The sequence below is a fragment of the Pleurodeles waltl genome, chromosome 7 (assembly GCF_031143425.1).
Source record: "Pleurodeles waltl isolate 20211129_DDA chromosome 7, aPleWal1.hap1.20221129, whole genome shotgun sequence".
Taxonomy (NCBI): Eukaryota; Metazoa; Chordata; class Amphibia; order Caudata; family Salamandridae; genus Pleurodeles; species Pleurodeles waltl.
This window is the reverse complement of record NC_090446.1, coordinates 391,820,769-391,839,922: the sequence shown is the minus strand read 5'-3', so window position 1 is coordinate 391,839,922 and position 19,154 is coordinate 391,820,769. Positions and strand designations below refer to the sequence as shown.

At 42.3% G+C, this 19,154-nt stretch overlaps 1 protein-coding gene across 1 annotated transcript in view; it reads left to right on the top strand.

The window, feature by feature from the left end:
• Positions 1-19,154, top strand: part of LOC138304104 (arf-GAP with SH3 domain, ANK repeat and PH domain-containing protein 1-like) — a 1,221,419-nt gene that overhangs the window by 617,150 nt on the left and 585,115 nt on the right. Inside the window, exon 10 of the mRNA XM_069243851.1 lies at positions 4,334-4,434. Within this exon, the coding sequence (XP_069099952.1) occupies positions 4,334-4,434 (101 nt within the window). The remainder of the gene's footprint in view (positions 1-4,333; positions 4,435-19,154) is intronic.

The window sequence follows — 19,154 nt, the reverse complement described above, 5'->3', positions numbered from 1 at the left end:
TGCTTATTTCTCATTTATGTAATTGTGAACTTTTATTATTTGAATTTGTACAATACTTTTTAAGAGTGTGTGCACCTCTACTGCATGGGTGCATGCTTTTAGTGTGTGAATGTCTGTACTTCTGATGTCTCATGTTGGACACTTAGAGGACATGGGCCCTTGTAATTCCTGCATGTGGAGCGTTATAGAACATAGATCCTTAAAGTACTAATAGAAGGACTTTAAAAGCAAAGGTGGGCGGATCTTGCACATGGACCTGTGCTCTCTGGTGCGTGGATGTGGACACTTGTAGAGCTCCTCTTTTATAGACGTTTGTGCATCTAGTACATCAATGTGGGAATGAGATGCTGTGCACTTGGGGCCGTCAAGAGCATGGAGCTGCGCCCTGGAAGCTCATGGGTACAGGTGCTTATATTCCGTGGACTTGGGCATTTCAGCTACATGAATGCGGGCACACATAGTACATGTAGTGCATGGTTGTGAGCATTTGTGGTGAATAGATGTAGGCAACACGGGCACTTGCACTTGTGGTGGAGAGCGCGCACTGCTAGGCATGTTGCCACAACCTCAGGAATCAGTGCATGCCTTTCACCCGTCAATGATGATCTAATCTAATTTATTTCCTTATTCTGTTCCTGTTGCTGCACAAAGTCCAGAAGAGTAAGTGGGTCGGCATTGTGGATCACTCACAATGTCTCTGTTTACATTGTCCATGTTGCCTCTTGTGAACATTAGTTCTTAAAGTAAATGGCCTAGCTGCGACTTTGCTAGGAGCTGCTTTTTTAGTATTTTCTTACATTACAAAGTAGATGCATTCCTGCTCCCCTGCTTTCTTGTGTGGCCTTCCTAGAAGGATTCTAGCATTAAAGTATCTCTGGGATTGGAGGAAGGGCCAGCATTTCACAGTCCTTAAGCGGAGCAATGGACGGGGCCCAACCTTGAAGATTTTACATAATGCAAACAGTGGGTTGTTTATGTTCCATAATATGTGACAGCAGTGCTTAATTCGTTTTAAAAAGTGCAGGAACAGAAAGGTTTTCTTAAAGGCCTGCCCCTCCTGAATGCGCAGGGTCCCAATTACCCAGGAGGACACGATTTGATTCTACATCGGGTCTCTACTCTTCCCATTTCTTTACCTCTTTCTTGCAGGTCCTTTGCACCCCAGCCTTCTCCCTTTGTCACAGTTTTCTTATGTTTCCCACACTCCTTCTTTCTGTCTTTTCTGCCATTATCTCTCTTGCTCTGGGTCAAATTCAGATGATTAAAAGTACGTCCGGTCCCTAAAAATGAGTGCCAGTACTCCCCCACCGGAACCACCAGACACTCAATTTTAAAAGAAACCGGTGTAACTTTCCATTTGATCTCATACTAGAGAAAAACGACTGTTCTAGTTCTGATATTAGTGTTCCTTTCCTGCAATTTTCTAAATCCAGAAGTTATGAAAAGTCAAAGAACAAGTGCAGGGCTGGTGAGTTGCTCTTCTCAACAAAACAACGGAAGAATAAGACATTACGTTTTTATCAAAATGTTTAATGTGACATATACATTTTGAATATTTTGTTTGCCCCATGTATTATTTAGGATAGTGCCCTGAGTGGGTATTTGTAGTCTCTCATTCTTTTTGACAGGACTTCGATTGTTTTAAATTTAAAACATTTGGGAAGTTCTTCATTGCTGTCCAGTTTTCCTTTTCAGAGCCGGAAGAGAGGTATGCACAAGTCATTTTCACACCCAAATGTTTGTGGAGTGTAAATGCAAAATAGTATTTCATGCACCGTTTATTGTATTTTATTTGCTGGACCGAGTAGCTGTTTTACTAAACAGAATATATGCTTGTGTCTCCTATTGTTTTGTCATTGGCCCAAGCATTAATTCACAGCAATAACAACAGAAACTGTATTAAGTATTTCAGTATACAATAAGTCTAAGTATACAGTATATAGCGCCAATAAATACACAATCCGTATATTTTTGTGCATACTTATTTATATCACGTGTTACTGATACTGAATGGGAGACGCTGTGCGTTACCATTTTACCATGAAGAGAAATGGCACCTGTGCATGAATTGCTTTATAAAAACGATAACAATGATTTATTACTTCGTTAGTACTTCATATCAAAGTTAATATTAGAGTTTCTAGAGGGATACTTTATAATATTACATTTTCTGTTGCCAGTGAATTTGTTAGATAAACACACGCAGAAAACCTTAAATACTGGCAGTAGTAAACTGTGAGCAGCGCTGGATCAGCTCTGTGTTTGCCGGTGTGTTCCCCAATGCCCTATGCTATAGGTTTGTAGACTTATCAGTTCAGAGCGCGCACTTTGTAATGTCAGTTGTATCTAGAATAATATCAGTGAGCAGCATGGATTATCATGCCCCCAAGAAGGCACTAATAAAACAGGGAATTTAATGTGGCACTTTAGTCTATTGTTTTAATGCCCCGCGGAAGCAACCATTGATTCTGAAACATGTGCTGGCAATTGATTATTAATTAGAAATCTATCTTTTCTAGTAAAGCATTTGACGTCTGTATGTATATCGCTCGTCTAATTTATGTTATGAAATGTGCCCTCTGAACGTGTAATGTCTACAGACAGAAAGCCATCTATTTCCCTGTATATATTTGTTTTCATATGTAGAAAAATGGAAAATTAGTTTTGTTTCCAGAGTAATTTTGAGAGATGTTGATCTTAACTGCAAGGCTAATTTCTGCACTGATTCACAGGCATGGGAGGTGGGGGGGGGGGGAAGAGAATGTTAATGCTTTATTTGTGTAGATCTAGGGCCCATAAAGGGCTATCTGATTAATTGAAATCCACAACTGAGGCTAGTCATCAAATCCGTACATTTAAATAAAATGAAGCACATTAAGCTCAACAAGAAAGACAGAGTAGTCAAGTTTTCAAACCATAAAGAGTTATTTAATGTTAAAAAGTTTACAGATTTAAAATCGTCAAATTACTTGTTAATTAAATAATCACTATATGAATGCATTTAATAATTATGAAGATCAGATCAATCAGTCATTTAAGTGAAAAAAACAAATTAGTATACATTCTCTCAAATGGAAAAAAATAAGTAAATAGGTTTACCATAAAGAGCACACCCCACTCTGCTCTAAGCAGTTTCAGATGGGGGCAAAATAGCTTCTGGAAAGGTTCTGTTCTGCATTAGCTTAAATCACATAAGTCTAACATTTGCTACACCTACACATGGTTCACACAAAATACTCCAATCAGGTTAAGCCAAACAAATACAATCAAGAGATCATTAGTTTCTTTGGATACTACACAATTGAGTTTCTCTAAGCATCCTTCAAACGTAGTTATCTGCAACAACTGGGATACATTGAACCAGCCTGTACTCTGCAGGTGCACAGTAGCACTAATTGAAACTTTCTGCGGTTATCACATAAAGGAAAATGTTCCACATGAGAAAGAAAGCAACGACGAATTTATTGTGAGTTCAGCTTTTCCTCGGAATAAAATACACACATGACATAAAACAAGATGGCTATCAAATGTTAGCCTTACTAAACATGGCCTACATTAGCTATGGTCAAGCTAAACATGAAAAATACATAGTAAATAGCATTTGTGTGCTCATTTATTAATGTCAATATAATGCAAAACTTTCAATATTTCAGATAACCCCATCAAGAATAGGGCTTCCTAATTAAATGTAAAAAGCTGTAGTTGTATAAATATGCGCCTTAATGTTCATGTTTTTGCGTGTGTACTAATTTCGAATATATGTCATCTTGCAGTGCTATAGCCCACCAGGCAGCCACCTATGAGTCTATTTTTAGCTGTTACATAAAGAGGAATTATACTTTTTGAAGGTGTATTTTTCACAGAAAGTGGAGCAAGTATAGATAAATGCAGAAAAAGTGAGCAATATATAAATATGTGAAATACAGGTAAAACCACGAGACATATCCATAGCATCACCTGTGCTCTATACTTCTGCAATGGTGATAAAAAGACAGATACTCAGTGTCAAGTTTATCAGAACTGCACTTGAACTAACAGATTGTGTTGCTTTATTGGTAATCACAAACTACCATATACCTTGGTTAGCTTGTAAAATTGCCAATTGTACATATACACAGGACCGTTTGTTTGTCATTCAGGTTATCAGAACCCTTTTTGACTTGTTTGATAAGTCCTATGTTATTGAACATGGTGCTTCCATATCATCTTTCCATATTTTTTCTGTGCTTCAGAAATCATGTTGTCGCTTCCTGCATTGAAGCCGTCATCCACTCACCCCCATTGCCAGCTGACCCGTATCTTTAATATGCTTTTCTTTCTTGTTTTGCATCAGGATTCCATAAGCAAACAGCTGGCATACAGCATGCACCAACTGCAGGGGAACAAGCAATATGGGACTGAGAAATCCGGATACCTTTGCAAAAAGAGCGATGGGTAAGTGAGCTGCAATACACCAAGACATCCTACAGTACATGTGGTAGGTCATACTGCTTTGCAGAAAAAAAATGGGGACTGTTGGTGAGTAGGTTTATTAAAAACAGCCTAGAAGTGATGCCTCAAATAGTGTGTGCACCAGTGCTTAATTTGAGCCAGTGGTTACCATTGTTCAGCACTATCTCGTATGTCAAAGGACCGGGACTATGGATCTATTATCCTGCAGGTGGTAGTCCCAATATTACTTGTTCAACGTTACAACAAAATGAATCCTGTACCTCGCTGGGTGGCTGCTTGCTTGCCTGGTATGTCTTTCCAGGCTGTTCCACCCCTGTCCAGTCCGGCATGAATATATATCATAACATTAGTAATAAGGTCATCCCACCTGTTATGATTCCATGAAGTTATTGTCAATCACTAACTTGTATTCCCTATTACAATTCTCCCCTGAGTCTGCGACACCTTCTCCCTTCCTGAGTCTGTGCCTCCCATGGATAATTGAGGCTGGGGAGCTGGCTTATGGTTGAGCAAAGCGCAAGGTAGGCTGGGAAAGCAGAGGCAGAACTTGGTGGTGAGGGCATGTAAGGAAGCATAAACGAAATTGCAGAATTTGTGTTTAGTCCCTAGCCAGCCTGGTGGAGTCTGTATTGCTGTGTAATACCCTTGACGTGCTTGAGGCAGCCATGGCCCACCACAAGTGTCATGCTTCAGGGAGTCACCCCCTGTATTGGTGAGCAGATCCCAAGCACTCTAATTGCTGAATGTGCATGTCCAGTAGTCTGCACCAGCTACACTCACTGGCACCTGCAGCAATACAGCTAGGGTCAGAGCCTATGCTGTAGCAAGTGGGGGCAGAGCAAGTTGAGCAGTAGTTACCCATGTCCATCTTCCTGGACCAAGCAAATTACAGGTAGCACCAGCAGTGATGTGACTAATGATCTGCTGTGAACAGTGTTCCCCTCCGGCAGTCGCTTGTCAGCAATGAAACCAATGACTCCACACCTGCAGCACCATGTGTGCTCTTGGCTTCTTCTCTGGGTTACATGTAAGAATGACTGGTAGTTTCTACCCTGATTTACCGAGGTGAATCACCATACTTTGGCATACCGTTAACTCTTCTTTTGTCGTAATCAGTCCATAAGGGTTAATGATCAGAGAGGGATAACCGTAAACATCCCCCTGTAGATCATTGACTGGCGCACTTGTCTTTAAAATAGTGGTGATCTGCAAGTCACATGTTCAAATCACGAGCAGTTGATCCACCACTATTTAGATTGGAAAGTGGGCAAATTAAGTAATATTGTTATCCATTGCTCATTGTTTATTTACAGTGTTTAGAACTGTGGTTAGAGCGGTTTTCATTGACTTTGAAAAAGTGTGCAGAGATCTGTTATGGTTACTGGAATTTTCTTGGAGTACTTGATACAAGTGCCCTTTTATATGCGGCTGCCACTGTGGTGAACTGTGAGATTCTGCACATCTATTGCTTGCCTTGGCCACAGTTGTGTGGACAGATTCCAAGAAGAGGCAAATGGCGAAGGCATGATATTTTGGGACAATTTCTTTGGACAAGGTAATATAGACTCTAACCTGTAATTACCAAACTATTTGCTGTGCACCATACCTGTATGATGTTGTGTTCCAAAGACCCTGAAATGTACTTGGACAATACTGCAAACATGAAAAATTGCTCTCCTCATTCACTTTTGTTCAGCACACGGGGAAAGGGGCAAGCATACAAGGGGGATTTGTTGTACTCAGGATAGGACCCCGGGATTATGGGTGTTTCTTACTGGTGCCATTGCTAGCCAAACAGTGATTTCAGTCCTCAGTAAACTGTCAGCTCTGCAGAAGTCTGTGATTTGTAAAGTGTCAGCAGCACCTTCTAGATTGTGGTCAGCTCAAACAGATAATGTGAGGCAGAAACTTTAAATTTCTAGGTGTGTTGTTAGAACAAAAGCGTCTTCTATAGACTAGATTACATTACGTTCAAAGAGCATTTATATCGACCAACCAGTGCTAAGCAACTCGCTGATCATCAACTGCATAAAGGATTTTACAAGTTTTCATTTGCTGTGCATTTAGTCTTTGCACTGGTCTGTGGGTCTAGATAAAGAAGCAAACTGTATGTGACCTTCCAGTTAGCTAAAATTAAGAATGAAAAATGCAGAGTTCAAATAATCAGGGGCATGTGCTGGTCTGAGACAGGAAAGAGAGCAGTGGTGTAGGTGAGAGACTAGAGAGAGTAGAAGTAGTCGAGAAAGAAACAAGAGAGGATAGGGATAAGAAGGCGAGAGTAGAAGGGACAGAGTGCAGTACTCCAGTTAGAGAGGGACGGAGAAAGTAGACTAGTTTTAAGGAAAGAGACCTGGGAAGAGAGTAGGGATGAAAGGATGGAGAGGAGGGGACTGAGGAAACTGAGAGCTAGGATTCGGGAGAGAGAGAACTGAGTATGATATGGATGGAAGAGTATAGGGAAAGAGGCAGGGGCTGAATGCATAGGGAAAACATGGCAAATCAGAAATACAGGGGAGAGAGTTAACACATCAGGGTGCTGGTGCTGGACAAGTTTTCAGAGTGGGGGTGCTGCATTCAGTGTTACATCACTGAAGCCATAGGGGTTGTGAAAAGTCAAAGCATCTCACAAAGAAAAAATGTTGCAAATGAGCTAGGCCCATTCACCAAAGGTGTGGTAAGGATGTAGTAGGTAGCCATTGGTGAATTTTGGAGCACACTGTTACAAATATATTACTAAAACATGGTGTGCTAGTATGGTGTGGTCATTTACAGGCAGCTCATTTTCAATTGATATGGCCACTTTCTAAAATTATGTAGCACATAAATGATGAGTGGAAATTGGGTTTCAGTGATCACAAAGCATCACCACGTAAAGTGTCTTGATTTGTTTTGATCCTTGTTGGACTTTTTGCCTTACGCAGGGTCATCCCCAGTCTTTTTGCCTCCTTCCTCCTGGTTTTTCTGACATCTCGCTGTTGGCTCTAGGACTCTGAGCACTTCATTACTGCTGACCAGTGTTAAAGTGCAGGTGCTCTCCCATCTAAAGTTGGTATGATTGACTTATACCTAATTGGCATATTTAATTATTAAAATCTTTGTTTCCATCATACATCAGAGTAATACAACATGCTTAATTTGTGCTTTCTTAACAATTGATATATTATGAAAATTTGTAGAATTCATGTATGAGCATTTAAATGTTGTTGTGTGTTAAAAAATTACATCATACAATATTTCCTTTCACACTCCCTGTACCCCAGCAAGATTGTCACATAGTGCACTTTAAAAAATCCTCTCACTTTGTATCAGAGAAATTAAATATCAATCTCGAAGTTAAAGGAATTTGTCAGAAGACAGGGCCTGACATTCAACCACTGTCTTTGATTGCACTGCAAAGCTGACAAGATAAGAACACAATAGGAGTCATCTTTAATACTCATTCTTCTTCCGAACTTCACCATGGTAGTTTGAGGGTGCTGCAGCACCCCTACTTCGAGCGCTGGGGGCAAAGGAAACATAGAAAACGTGGTCACAGGACTGGCTGGTAGAACAGAGGCAGAAGGGACAGAGAGTGTAGCCGGAATAGAGAGTGAGTCACAGTGAGATTTGGAAGTGAGCCAGACCAATGATAAAAGTGGGCGGTGGTCTCCTTAGAAACTGTTTAGACACCAGCACTTTTTTTTTTTTTTTGTACTAATTAAGCAGTGATGTGTACTTGAGCCTTTGTTAATGAACACCAAATGTTTTAATTTTATTTATGCAAATGATTTCAGAAGTACAAGATAGCTTGACAGTTAATAATTTCTATATATTCTTACATAAAGCCATTATAACAAAAAGCTAAAAATCTAAAAATCTCATAGGACACAAACAAACATATACAATTACACAATACAATATGAAACGGATAAATTAGATTTAATGTAATGAAACAACAGCGTCATACAGAAAGCAGAGAATACGATATAATCTAAAGCTGAGGCCAGTCCTTTAGGGCGGAGGGGCCATGCCCCCCCCCCACCTTTTGCCCCTCATGAAAAGTGTCTGTCAGGCTGACCTTTGCTCAGCCTGACAGACACTCTTCATGTTCAGATCAGGCAGCCAGAAGCGAGATATGTGCGATTTGCGCAAACTCCTGGCTCCCTGAGCTGAACTTTGCTGGGCTGAAGAGGTCACAGCTCCTATGGGCGTGACTTCCTCAGCTCAGCAAAGATGCCTCGAGGCCCTTCCCCTTGGTGACGAGGGGAAGCGTCACTGATTGACATCGACCTGGGCGCTTCAGGTTTAAGCCCTGAAGTGCCCTGGGCGAGTGTCAATCAGTGACACCTCGTCACAGAGTGGGGAGGGGTCAGAAGTCTCGCTGACCCCATCCCACTCTGTGACGAAGTTGGTACTGCTGCCTTCCCTCATTGGCTGACCTAAGGTCAGCCAGAGAGGGAAGGCAGCAGTCCCAACCCTCCTGGGACCTCCGAGCTGAAGGTAAATGTGTGTGTGTTTTTTAAATGAATGTTTGGTGCGTGTGTGTATGTTTGAATGTTGATGCGTGTTGTGAATGGATGTGCGTGCTGCATGTGTGAATGAATAAGTGTGAGTGTGCTTCCCGCCAGCCCCCTCCCTCCTAAAATTACCGGCCGCCACTCATAATCTATGCTATAATATGTAACCAAATGCAGTGCAAACTGTACAATATAATGATACAAAGTAGCAACATATATGGTTGGCTTGGCTAAGTACAGTAGAATCAAAACACGGACTAATCCAATTTTCGTTTTAAAGTCTCCCCACAGACAAAGGTTTCGTTCACAGTAGGAAGTGATGTTTAAATAGCAGGTTTCCCCATACTTTGCTGCTCATACGGTCAAGATGCCCACTTTCGGTGTACTTCCAGAGGACTGTTTTGGAGTTGTTGGCTTATTGAATCCTTACCTTTCAGACAACTAGTTGTCTGTGCTTCAAAGCAATTGATTTGGTTAATCTGTTTATTAAAGATTTTCGTGTTCATATACAATGTGCTTATGATGGATCACAAAACGAGTAAATTGTCATCAATCTAGCAAGCTGTGTAGGCAAAATAATTGCCTGCTAAAACAGATCGAGTAATTTACGCCTTTTCACCTCTGCCTGTATGAAAAAAGTTAACTCTAGATAAGCAATAGCATTTCGTCAAAGGTAAGAGAGATAGATAGATAGACACCCTGGAATCATTCCATAATCGATAGCTTCCCTACACTTGAGATGCATTAGTTAAAATAAACAGGTAACCATATAATGCAAAAATGGCTATCAGAACTCGTCCCTTCTTAGAGCCACATTAACAATGATAAACACTTGAAATATAAATCACGTATTAACATTTCCGAGACCTTAAGTTGTATTCACAAATCACTACCGTCCTAAGACCAGGTTTTCGGAATGTGGTCAGGGTTTTCAAACATAAGCAGAATCTCATAGACTGCATCCTTTAGATTGCATGCAGTACAATGCTTTCACTATGTGCTCAAAGTTTGACGCTTTTACCCCATTTGCCGATGAGGAGACTGCGATTTCCAGTGCATTACAATGAACCTCTTAACCAAGACCAGAGCCAAACAAAGAAATTTGTTTCCAGTTTTTTTTTTTTTTTTTTACATTTTGGCCTTGTAAAGTCCCCCCATGACCCAGGCGGCAGGCCCCAAGTGCATGAACTTCTACACTATTAAGCAGAGCACGGTAAAGTCTGCTACATTTTCTCCAAAACTCTGGACAATTGGGCACAGCCACACCATGTGAAAAAGAAATCAGCATCCCTAGCATCACATTTGGGACAAAACGCTTCAGTATTGCCTCCAGTGAGGTTTGACCATTTTGCGGTTGCCTATGTCCTATGTAAGTAGTTAAACTGCATGTACTTAAATCGCATACTACCACAAACTTAACCATGTGTAATGTAAATCCCTTTCTCTCACCAACAAACCTTTGTTGTTTGTTGGTGATGCACTTTAGACTCTGTCCCTGTAGTCCCTGTAGCCATTTCAATTAATGATTTGTACAATCAGGAGACCAAGTGTTGGATATTCCCCTCTCTGACCAGAAGTTGAACGCCCCCATACGTCGAAAGTTCAGTGAGCCCCATTCCCCATATCTTTTGGAAAGAATGAACCAGCGAGGCATACTGTATAACTTATGTTGAAGAAAAATCCCTGTTTGCTAGCTTTTGAGCCAGTGGGATGACACAGCCACCCACAAACCGGTCACCCACTGCCAAGAAGCCAAGTTCAGTCCAACTAGAGAAAGCAGAGGCAGCGTGTACTCCAAAGCCATCTGGAAAACCAAACTACCAGTGCATAAAAGGGGGGTGATTTAGTAATTGGAACAAGTCAGGACCATCCCCTTACGGCTGCATTCCAAAGAATATTACTCATTGGGGCTTTTCATTTACGTTCAAGAATGCACGTGACCATCCCTTGCTTCAAAGCAATTGTTGACCTTCCAAGATCATCAATTTCTGAATAAGGTATTTGTGTTCTAAAAAATGGCTTTGTGTAAAACACCCTCCTTTTGCAAGCCCCTTTAGATCACAGAAAGAGAAAGGCATCCTTCTTCAACCAAATTAGCCTCTCAATTTGCCCTTCCTTCTCTCCGTCCATCCTTTCCTCCCTTTTGCCTTCTCCCCACATATCGTTAGATAACAATTTTCTCAAGTTGTCCTACGCCAGGTGTGACTAACTCATCGAGCCGTGACTTTCCCTTCACCGTCTGGTATTTCTAGTCCTGCATTTAACACAGAAAAGAAATGTGTTGCAATGAAAAGAAAATCACAGAACTCACTCCAAATCTTGAACATGGTCATTTCTGCCTCTAAAAACCCTCTGTCATTATGAATCTCACATGTGGACGCGTGCTAGCGCAAAATTTGCAGGCCTTGAGTCACTCCCTCTATAATCCTCACTCCCCCAGGTAAGTGTTGGACCCTGCAGTAGCTTTCCTGGGCATGTGGCATGCTGTAAATTCCCATAAAGTGTACGGTCTGCAGCGGGAATCCAGCCCACTCGCTCTGAAACGAGTGACTGAGTAGTGACAACGTTGATTTTGAAAGCAATCTGAAAACAGGCTTGCTGGGCTCTCTGTCGACATTAAACACAACAAACCTTATGGGCTTCCAAGCTATGTACTTGCTTTCTGAGTAATTATTTTGTGCTTCGGCTTGTTTTCCTAAACATTTTTTGGCTGTTGTTGCATTCACATTTTCTGCCAGGTGGCTTTTCAATTCACATGCTACATTTTTTTAAATAAATAAATTCAAATGTCGCCCGAGCTTCAAAATGTTGTCCCATGCCTCACCTCCCCCCTTAATATTGTGATTTCTAGATGTAGAATAGCTGTTGATGTCGAGTATAAAACCAAAATAGTAGGTTCAAATCGTTCACTGCTTCTTAGCACAGAGAGAAGAAGCATTGTCCCTCAGATGTCCCCACCAATTTCTGGGCTTGTAGTAGCGCACTAGAACAGTGTTTAGCGAAAAAGTAACACTAGATCTAGTAAAAGTTTTTAATTCATTTGCCTCCAGTTTGATGAACCAAAGTAAAATTTTGGTTATAGTCTCCATACAATGCATCATAGCCACTTAATAAGGCAACCAAGGACTAATTTGAGGCGAGTACCCTGTGTTGGCAATGAGCAGCCTAGTTTTAACAATGTTTTCCAACATTTTTCCTCAGTTTGGTCATACTTCTTGACTTTTTGATGAGGGTACCTCCAGTCCATAAAAAAGGTTGGGGTACTTTGAACTAATTCCCTTCCATTAATCACAAAAGATGTTTCCATTCATTCCAGCCCAGAATGCGCCTCCTACTTACAATGCAAAGTGAAAATCCTCAGTAAGGGGCATCCAATGGGCAGAGCAGGCACCTCAATCATGTTTTTTTGTGAGGGGTGGGTTTGGGTTTGATGGGGGTCGAGGACAGGGCAAGAGTGAAAGCATCTGGAGGCGAAGAGATAAAAGAGGATAGTGTCTAGGATGCAGAGGGAGCTGGAGTGAGTGTTTTGTGTGTGTGTGTTATGCAGGTGCATGTGGGTCCTAGTGTATGTGGTGCATGTTTAGGTGGGTGTGTCTTGGAAGGTGTGTGGTGTTCTGGTGACTGTGTGCCTTTTTGTGTGTCTGTATGTTTGGATGTGTACATTTTTGTAGGTGTAATGTGTTCAGGTGATTATGAGCATGTGCATCTGGTGGGTGTTGTTTTTGCGTGTAGGTGTGTCTCTGTGTGTTAGACTGTATGTTTGGATGAGTGTGATGTGGATGTTGTTGTGGTGCTTGTGGGTATGCTGGTGGTTGTGGGTTTGGAGGTGGTTGGGGTTGCAGTGGTGGGGTGCATGTGTCTGCGGTGGTGAGTGGTGGTTGTGTCTTTAGTGGTGTGTGTAGTGGTTATGTCTGTGATGATAGGTGTTGTTGGTGTGGTGGTTGTGTGTTGTGGTGGGTGTTGTGGTGGTGATGGGTGTTGTGGTAACTGTGGGTAGAGTGTCAGTAGTGTGTGTCTTAGGGATGCATGTATGCTTATGTTGTTTGGTATGTTTGTGTGTGTGCTGCTTTTGTTTGTTGTAGTGGGTGTGTGCAAGGACGTGAGTGTGCTAGGGATTGGGATTGTAGGTGGCACAGGAGACGGAGCACAAGGTGGAGCTGGTAAGGGGGCTGTGGTCAGTACAAAGGCTATCTTCGCAAGTGATCTCTGCATGCCAGACATGGAACTATGAATGGCATCCAGGAATGAAATCATCTGCTGCATTCGGAAACTAAGCCCCGATCGGGCAAGGGGTAGGTGCCTGCTGCAAAGGAAATGCCACCCCTTTTGGGAAGGTGAGCTTGGCCAGCTTGGGGGGAGCAAAAGGGAGGCTGGAGATGGGAATCGGGGTGCTGGACAAGCATTCAGATTGGACAGTTTCTGCCTGGTCTGCTACTACTATGGACTGGTCTTCTGTGCAGGCCTCCAAAGATGATGTTGAACTGGTGGCCTCCATGCAAGTCCCCTCAGACTCCACACCACTGGTGCTCCATTGGTGTCAGATGTGCCTGCACTGGATGCACAGTGGCCAACTGCTATCCTGCCTTCATGGCCAATGTCTTCTTCGCCTTCTGCTGTAGATGCTGAAATGTCACATACAACGTTTTTAACATAACTGTGCAAATCAAAATGGTCAAAAGATTATCTAGAAAAACAGTTCCTAATTTCAATTTGTCACCTGCTCAAAGGCTAGAAAAATTAGGTGAACTTTACTGTTACCCCCATGCATGTAGGAAACAGATTAGGGACCAATTTGATCATAGTTCATGAAATTATCATTATTAGTACCATTTCATTTTAGATCATTTCACAAACACTTCACATTCCTCGTGGAATAGTGTAAGACCTCTGAGTGCTTCAGATTGGTTGTTTGAATACTGAACTCATGTCACAAAAAATAATATCTAGCCAAAAAACTTGGTAACATTTACATTGTCCAACTGCAAAAAGTCCCTATCAGTAACTCCTGTGCTCAAACATTGACTCATCATCTGGACATAACAAAGGACACAAAAATATTGTTTGGGGTACATGGACCTCTGTCAACAACATGTAAACACTCCTGTCTGTTTCTATTAATAAAGCTTGCCTCCTAATGTCAAGTTTGTTGCTTACATGTGCGAAAGACTAAGACTTCATACGAGTCTGCTACCGTCAACATGAACTGACTTGAATCTTGCAGTGAAACACTGATGATCAAATATGTGTTCTAGGAAATGTTGCCATTTTACTCATGTTCCTAGTCATTTTTAACAAGTACTCAATATAGTTTGGTCCTAATACCAACTTACCAATGTGAAGTCGGAAATATCCACAGTATCATTAGTGCATTCTACGCCGTCACCTGTATGTGGGCCAACATTACATCCTTACAATTGTGATGCGGCATCACAGCTGACAGAATCCACAGTTGTGCCCTGTGAAAACTGTAAACTTCGTACTTGTATAGCGCACTACTCACCCGTTAGGGTCTCAAGGCGCTGTACGCATACCGCTGTGGAACCCCTCCTGGCTTTTCCCTGTGAGGTGCCCACTCCTGGGCAACCTCCAAGGTGAAGCCAGGCATCCCAGCGCTGTTGGGGCCGTTGTGGAGATTAAGCAAGCTATTGCCCAGAGTTACCACCGATGCAAGAATTATCAGGTCCGAGGAAGTTGAGCCCAAGACCTGCTGAGACGGGATTTGAATCCTGGTCCCAGGCCAGATTTCTGCATCAGGGTCTGCCGCTCTAACCATTGAGCCACACTTCTCCACACCGCCACACTTCTCCACACCACCACTCCCTGTGTGGTACAATTGTCCCTCATGACATAGACGAAACTCAGGTACCTCTTTTTTTCTCATGCAGGCATGTGTTTGTTCAAAACAGTCCTTTGGTTGAGGTAATTAATCTAGTGGCAACCTGTAACACAAATTATTAGACTACACACATCATCATACACCTTTCACAAAACTTAAACCTTCCAGGAATCCTCTTGTGAGTTGGATGTATGTCAACCATTTTATTGATGCCATAAATCATCGTTGTAAGAGAAAATAGTTAACTAACCATAAGAAATTTCAATTCGACGTACCCCCTTGATGCTGCTGAGCTCTCAATTGCCCATCAAGGTCCAGATAGGCCACCGCAATATGCAGGCCATTATGGGCTGTCAGGGTGCAGTGTATGCACTTCCCACATTGGGAGGTCTGGCGGAGCTGGACTTCAGATTATTTTCTGGTCCAGGATCGTAGGTTCTCCCACTTCTTTCAGCAATGGATGCTATGCCACTTACAGACTTCCAGGGTTCTCACCTTCTTGCTGATGGCCTTCCGTATCTCTGTCTTCTGATGGGCGTTGACTTGTATGGATAAGAAAAAAGAAAGAAAAAACATTTTGTGAGGTTTTGTTTGTCCGTATTGCTGTGACACAATTTTGTGACCTCTCTCACAAGCATTTTAAAGAGTCAGTACAGATTATTTACCAACATTTTATTTTCCCTAGGAAATATTAATTTGTAGTGGCCTGTTGAGTACCCTCAACATTTTCAGTGTCCTCATGTTTCTAAAGCAGGCAACAAACATCATCTAGGCCAGGGGCCTGAAACCTTTCCTGTTGTGAGAGCAATCCTTGAGCAGTACGAATCATTATGAGCTACTGAAGGCTAAATAACTTGTACAATATTAGCACACACACCCACGCAGATCTACATTGGCTTAATGCCAAATGTTTTTAGAGGCAGATACTATGGTTTGAAACACATACAATGACTAAAGGCAGTATGGAAGAGCTGCCATGTGTGTCAGTGAGAGCATGGTTTTTGGTTGGTGATGTATGAATAAGTGTGTGTGTAAAATGTATTATTTACACATTATTAAAAAAAATATCAGACATGTAAAAAAAATTTATTCAAAGTTGCAACATAACACAGAAATAATGTGTGCATATGTCACAAGAAGATATGTATTTTTGCCTAGACTTGAGATGTGTCTTGATTATCAAAGTATCATAGGACCATTTTAAGTGATACTTGGGGCCTGATTACGACCTTGGCCAAACTTGTAATATGGCGGGCATGATATCCATCACGTTTGTGATGGAGTGATTCCCCTCCTCCAAGGTCGTAATCAGGCCCTACATTTTTCTTAAATGCAGACATATGAACGCAGGAAGAGGTAGAATAAAACATCCTTAAGTCTTCAGACCTTTACCAGACATTGTCACCATGGAGGAAAGGGACATCATAAAAAAAATCAATTTGAATAAGCAAACTATTCTGGATTTATGTCACCAGCTGGAACTTGATCTTCTACCTCACAATAGGAATACAACAGCAATTACACCAACAGTGCAAATCATAGTAGTACTTCATTTTGTGTCAATGATGAGACACATCAACAGCTTCATCCACTTTCCCAACATGCAGGATTTTGTCAATCTGAAGGGAAGTTTTTATGCTTTCGGTGGCATACCACATGTGATTGGCGCAATTTATGTCACACATATTGCCTTGGTGCCACCACATGCCAGTGTACAGGTCTACCACAATCAGAAGAACATCCATTCAATCAGTGTGCAAGTTGTCTGCTTACCTCATTTGCACATCTCAATTGTGTGTGCCCATTTCTCAGGGTCAACACATGATTCCTTTGTACTACAGAACAGCACCATACACCTGCAAATATCACAACTTGGACCACGATAGGGCCTGGCTTGTTGGTAAGTACAATATGAGAGGAGAATCATTTGCTTTATTCATAGATTAGGAATCTACAATGGGGTGAGATATTTTTTGTAATATATGTTTTACTTTCATATAGGAGACTCAGCTTATCCTAACTGACCATGGTTGTTAGCACCTCTCAGGAATCCAACAATGCCAGGGGAAGTCTGCTTCAATGAAGCCCATGGAAGAACACGGAGGACAGTAGAACAGGCATTTGGGCTCCTGAAGGCCGGATTCAAATGTCTAGATAAGACCAGTGGAGCCCTCCTCTACTCACCCAATAAGGTGTGCCAAATCAAATTTGCCTACTGCATTTTGCACAACATAGCCCTGCAATGGAACATCCCAATCACTGCAGAGGATGGAGACCATAAAGATCCACCGGGTGAGGATGTTGAAATGGCAAATGAAGATGAGTGTGGTGAAGAGGAAGGATTTGACATACATAAAGATGTTATTGACAGCTTTGTCACCTGAGTGTAAGTTTACCTTTACATATTGTAAAATCAAATGTCAGAACAACTTGTCACATAGTGAAAATATCAGTCTGTGATGATAATTTAGTAGTAATAGTTAGTTCAAGAAAGTCCAGAGTAAAGATGTTGTTGAAAGTTTCCACACATTGACTATTATGTATATTGGCATTGATTATCTTTGCGTGTGCTAAGGATATGTGTCCTCCTAACTTATCATTTGTGTCAGTGACACAAAGGGAGCTGGGGTGTAGCCTGCATAGCCTGATGAGCCATCTGTGCTGGGAGAGAGGGGGGAGTGGTAACTCACACCTGATAGGGCTATGCCTGCCCTCACACAATGCAGTCTCCAACCCCCTGGTGTGTGTCTGGGGCCTGGCCTGGGCAGGCAGGATATTACAAACAAGAGAGACTTCCCTTTGAAGTTTGCCTACTTCAAAGGCAGAAAGGGGTATAATTTAGTGGACCCAAACCCCCTGAAAATTAGATCACTTCTGGAATCAAGAGTAACGTCTGCCAATGAGAAGAGTTGAGGAGAAATGCTGCCCCTGCCTGTGACTGTGCTTTGTTTAGCTATTCTGCAGTTGCTGCTTCTGCCTGTGAAAGGGGACAAACACTGGACTTTTTTGGTGCATTCCTGCTTGAGAAGAATCTCCAAGGGCTTGAACTGAGCTTGCCACCTGTTGTTGAAGTCTGATGGCCATCAAAGACTTCCACCTTCCAGCACCTGGACTCTGCTGAGACTCCTGCCCTGCCAAGTGGTGCCCTATCCAGTCCCTGGCCCCTTGAAAGTTGAAGCTGGCAGACAAGAACTGAAAATCCATGTACAGAACGCCGTGAGGGGAAATTTACAATGCACCTTCCACAAAGTGGCTGAGAAACGATACGCCGACGGCTTCGTGGCTGAAATCGACACTCCACCTGCATCGCAGTTGGGAGATCGATGCATTGTGGCTGGAGAAACGATGTGCAACACCCGTTTTCGGAGGCTGATAACGCAAACCACACCCATCGGAGTTTTCTAACACCGTATGACTGGATTTTCCACGCATTGTCCTTGGGCGTCCAAGTCGACCTGACTCTGCATGGATCTGAGGTACCCAGTCCAGAAATCAATACATTGCTCTCTTGTGAGGGAGAAAAACGACGCATCGCCGGCCCGACCGGAGAAGGAAATAACGCACAGCCTCACTTGCGAGTAAGGAATCGACGCATCGCTACCCTTTTCCGACGCACACTCGCCTGTGCAGCTTTATTTTTTATGCTAACCAGGTACTTTGTGTAACAACAGAATTCTCACTGTTTTCTAAGGATTAAGACTCTTATTCTTTTGAAAATTCATAACGTGACTTGTGTATGTTGGAGTTTTGTCATTTTGGGTCTTGTTTGATTTAGTTAAATATTACCTATTTTTTCTAAACTGGTGTGGTGTCCATTTTGTAGTGTTTTCACTGTATTACCCTGTGTGTTGGTATAAAATACTTTACACAATGCTCCTGAAGTTAAGCCTGACTGCTCATGCCAAGCTACCAAGGGGATCAGTGGGGGTTAACTTTACCCTGACTAGAGTGAGAGTCCTTGCTTGGACAGGGTGTAACCTGACTGCCAACCAAAGACCCCATTTCTAGCAGTGTCCATGAAATAGTCCACAGAGTGAATGATAGATACACGCTGGAGGAAATTAGGTGCTATATCTTTTGGAGATGGTGGTGGGGGTCTTGCCATCCTCTCCTGGTGGACCGGATGAATGTCCTCTCCTTGGAAGGGAGAGGTTTGTGGGAGAAAGCCACAGTTGCTGGGACTGGGGTGGGTGGAGCAATTTCCTGTTGTGGCAGGGCCTTCCTCTCTGTGGCTCAGGCAGATGTATGTTGTCCTGCTGTTGAAGGACCACAGACAGGGGTAAATGGTACATGAAAAGCCCTGCACATGGGATGGTAAATGTTAAACATCACCCCAGTCAGGGAGCACAAACTGGAGTTGTGATTCTGCA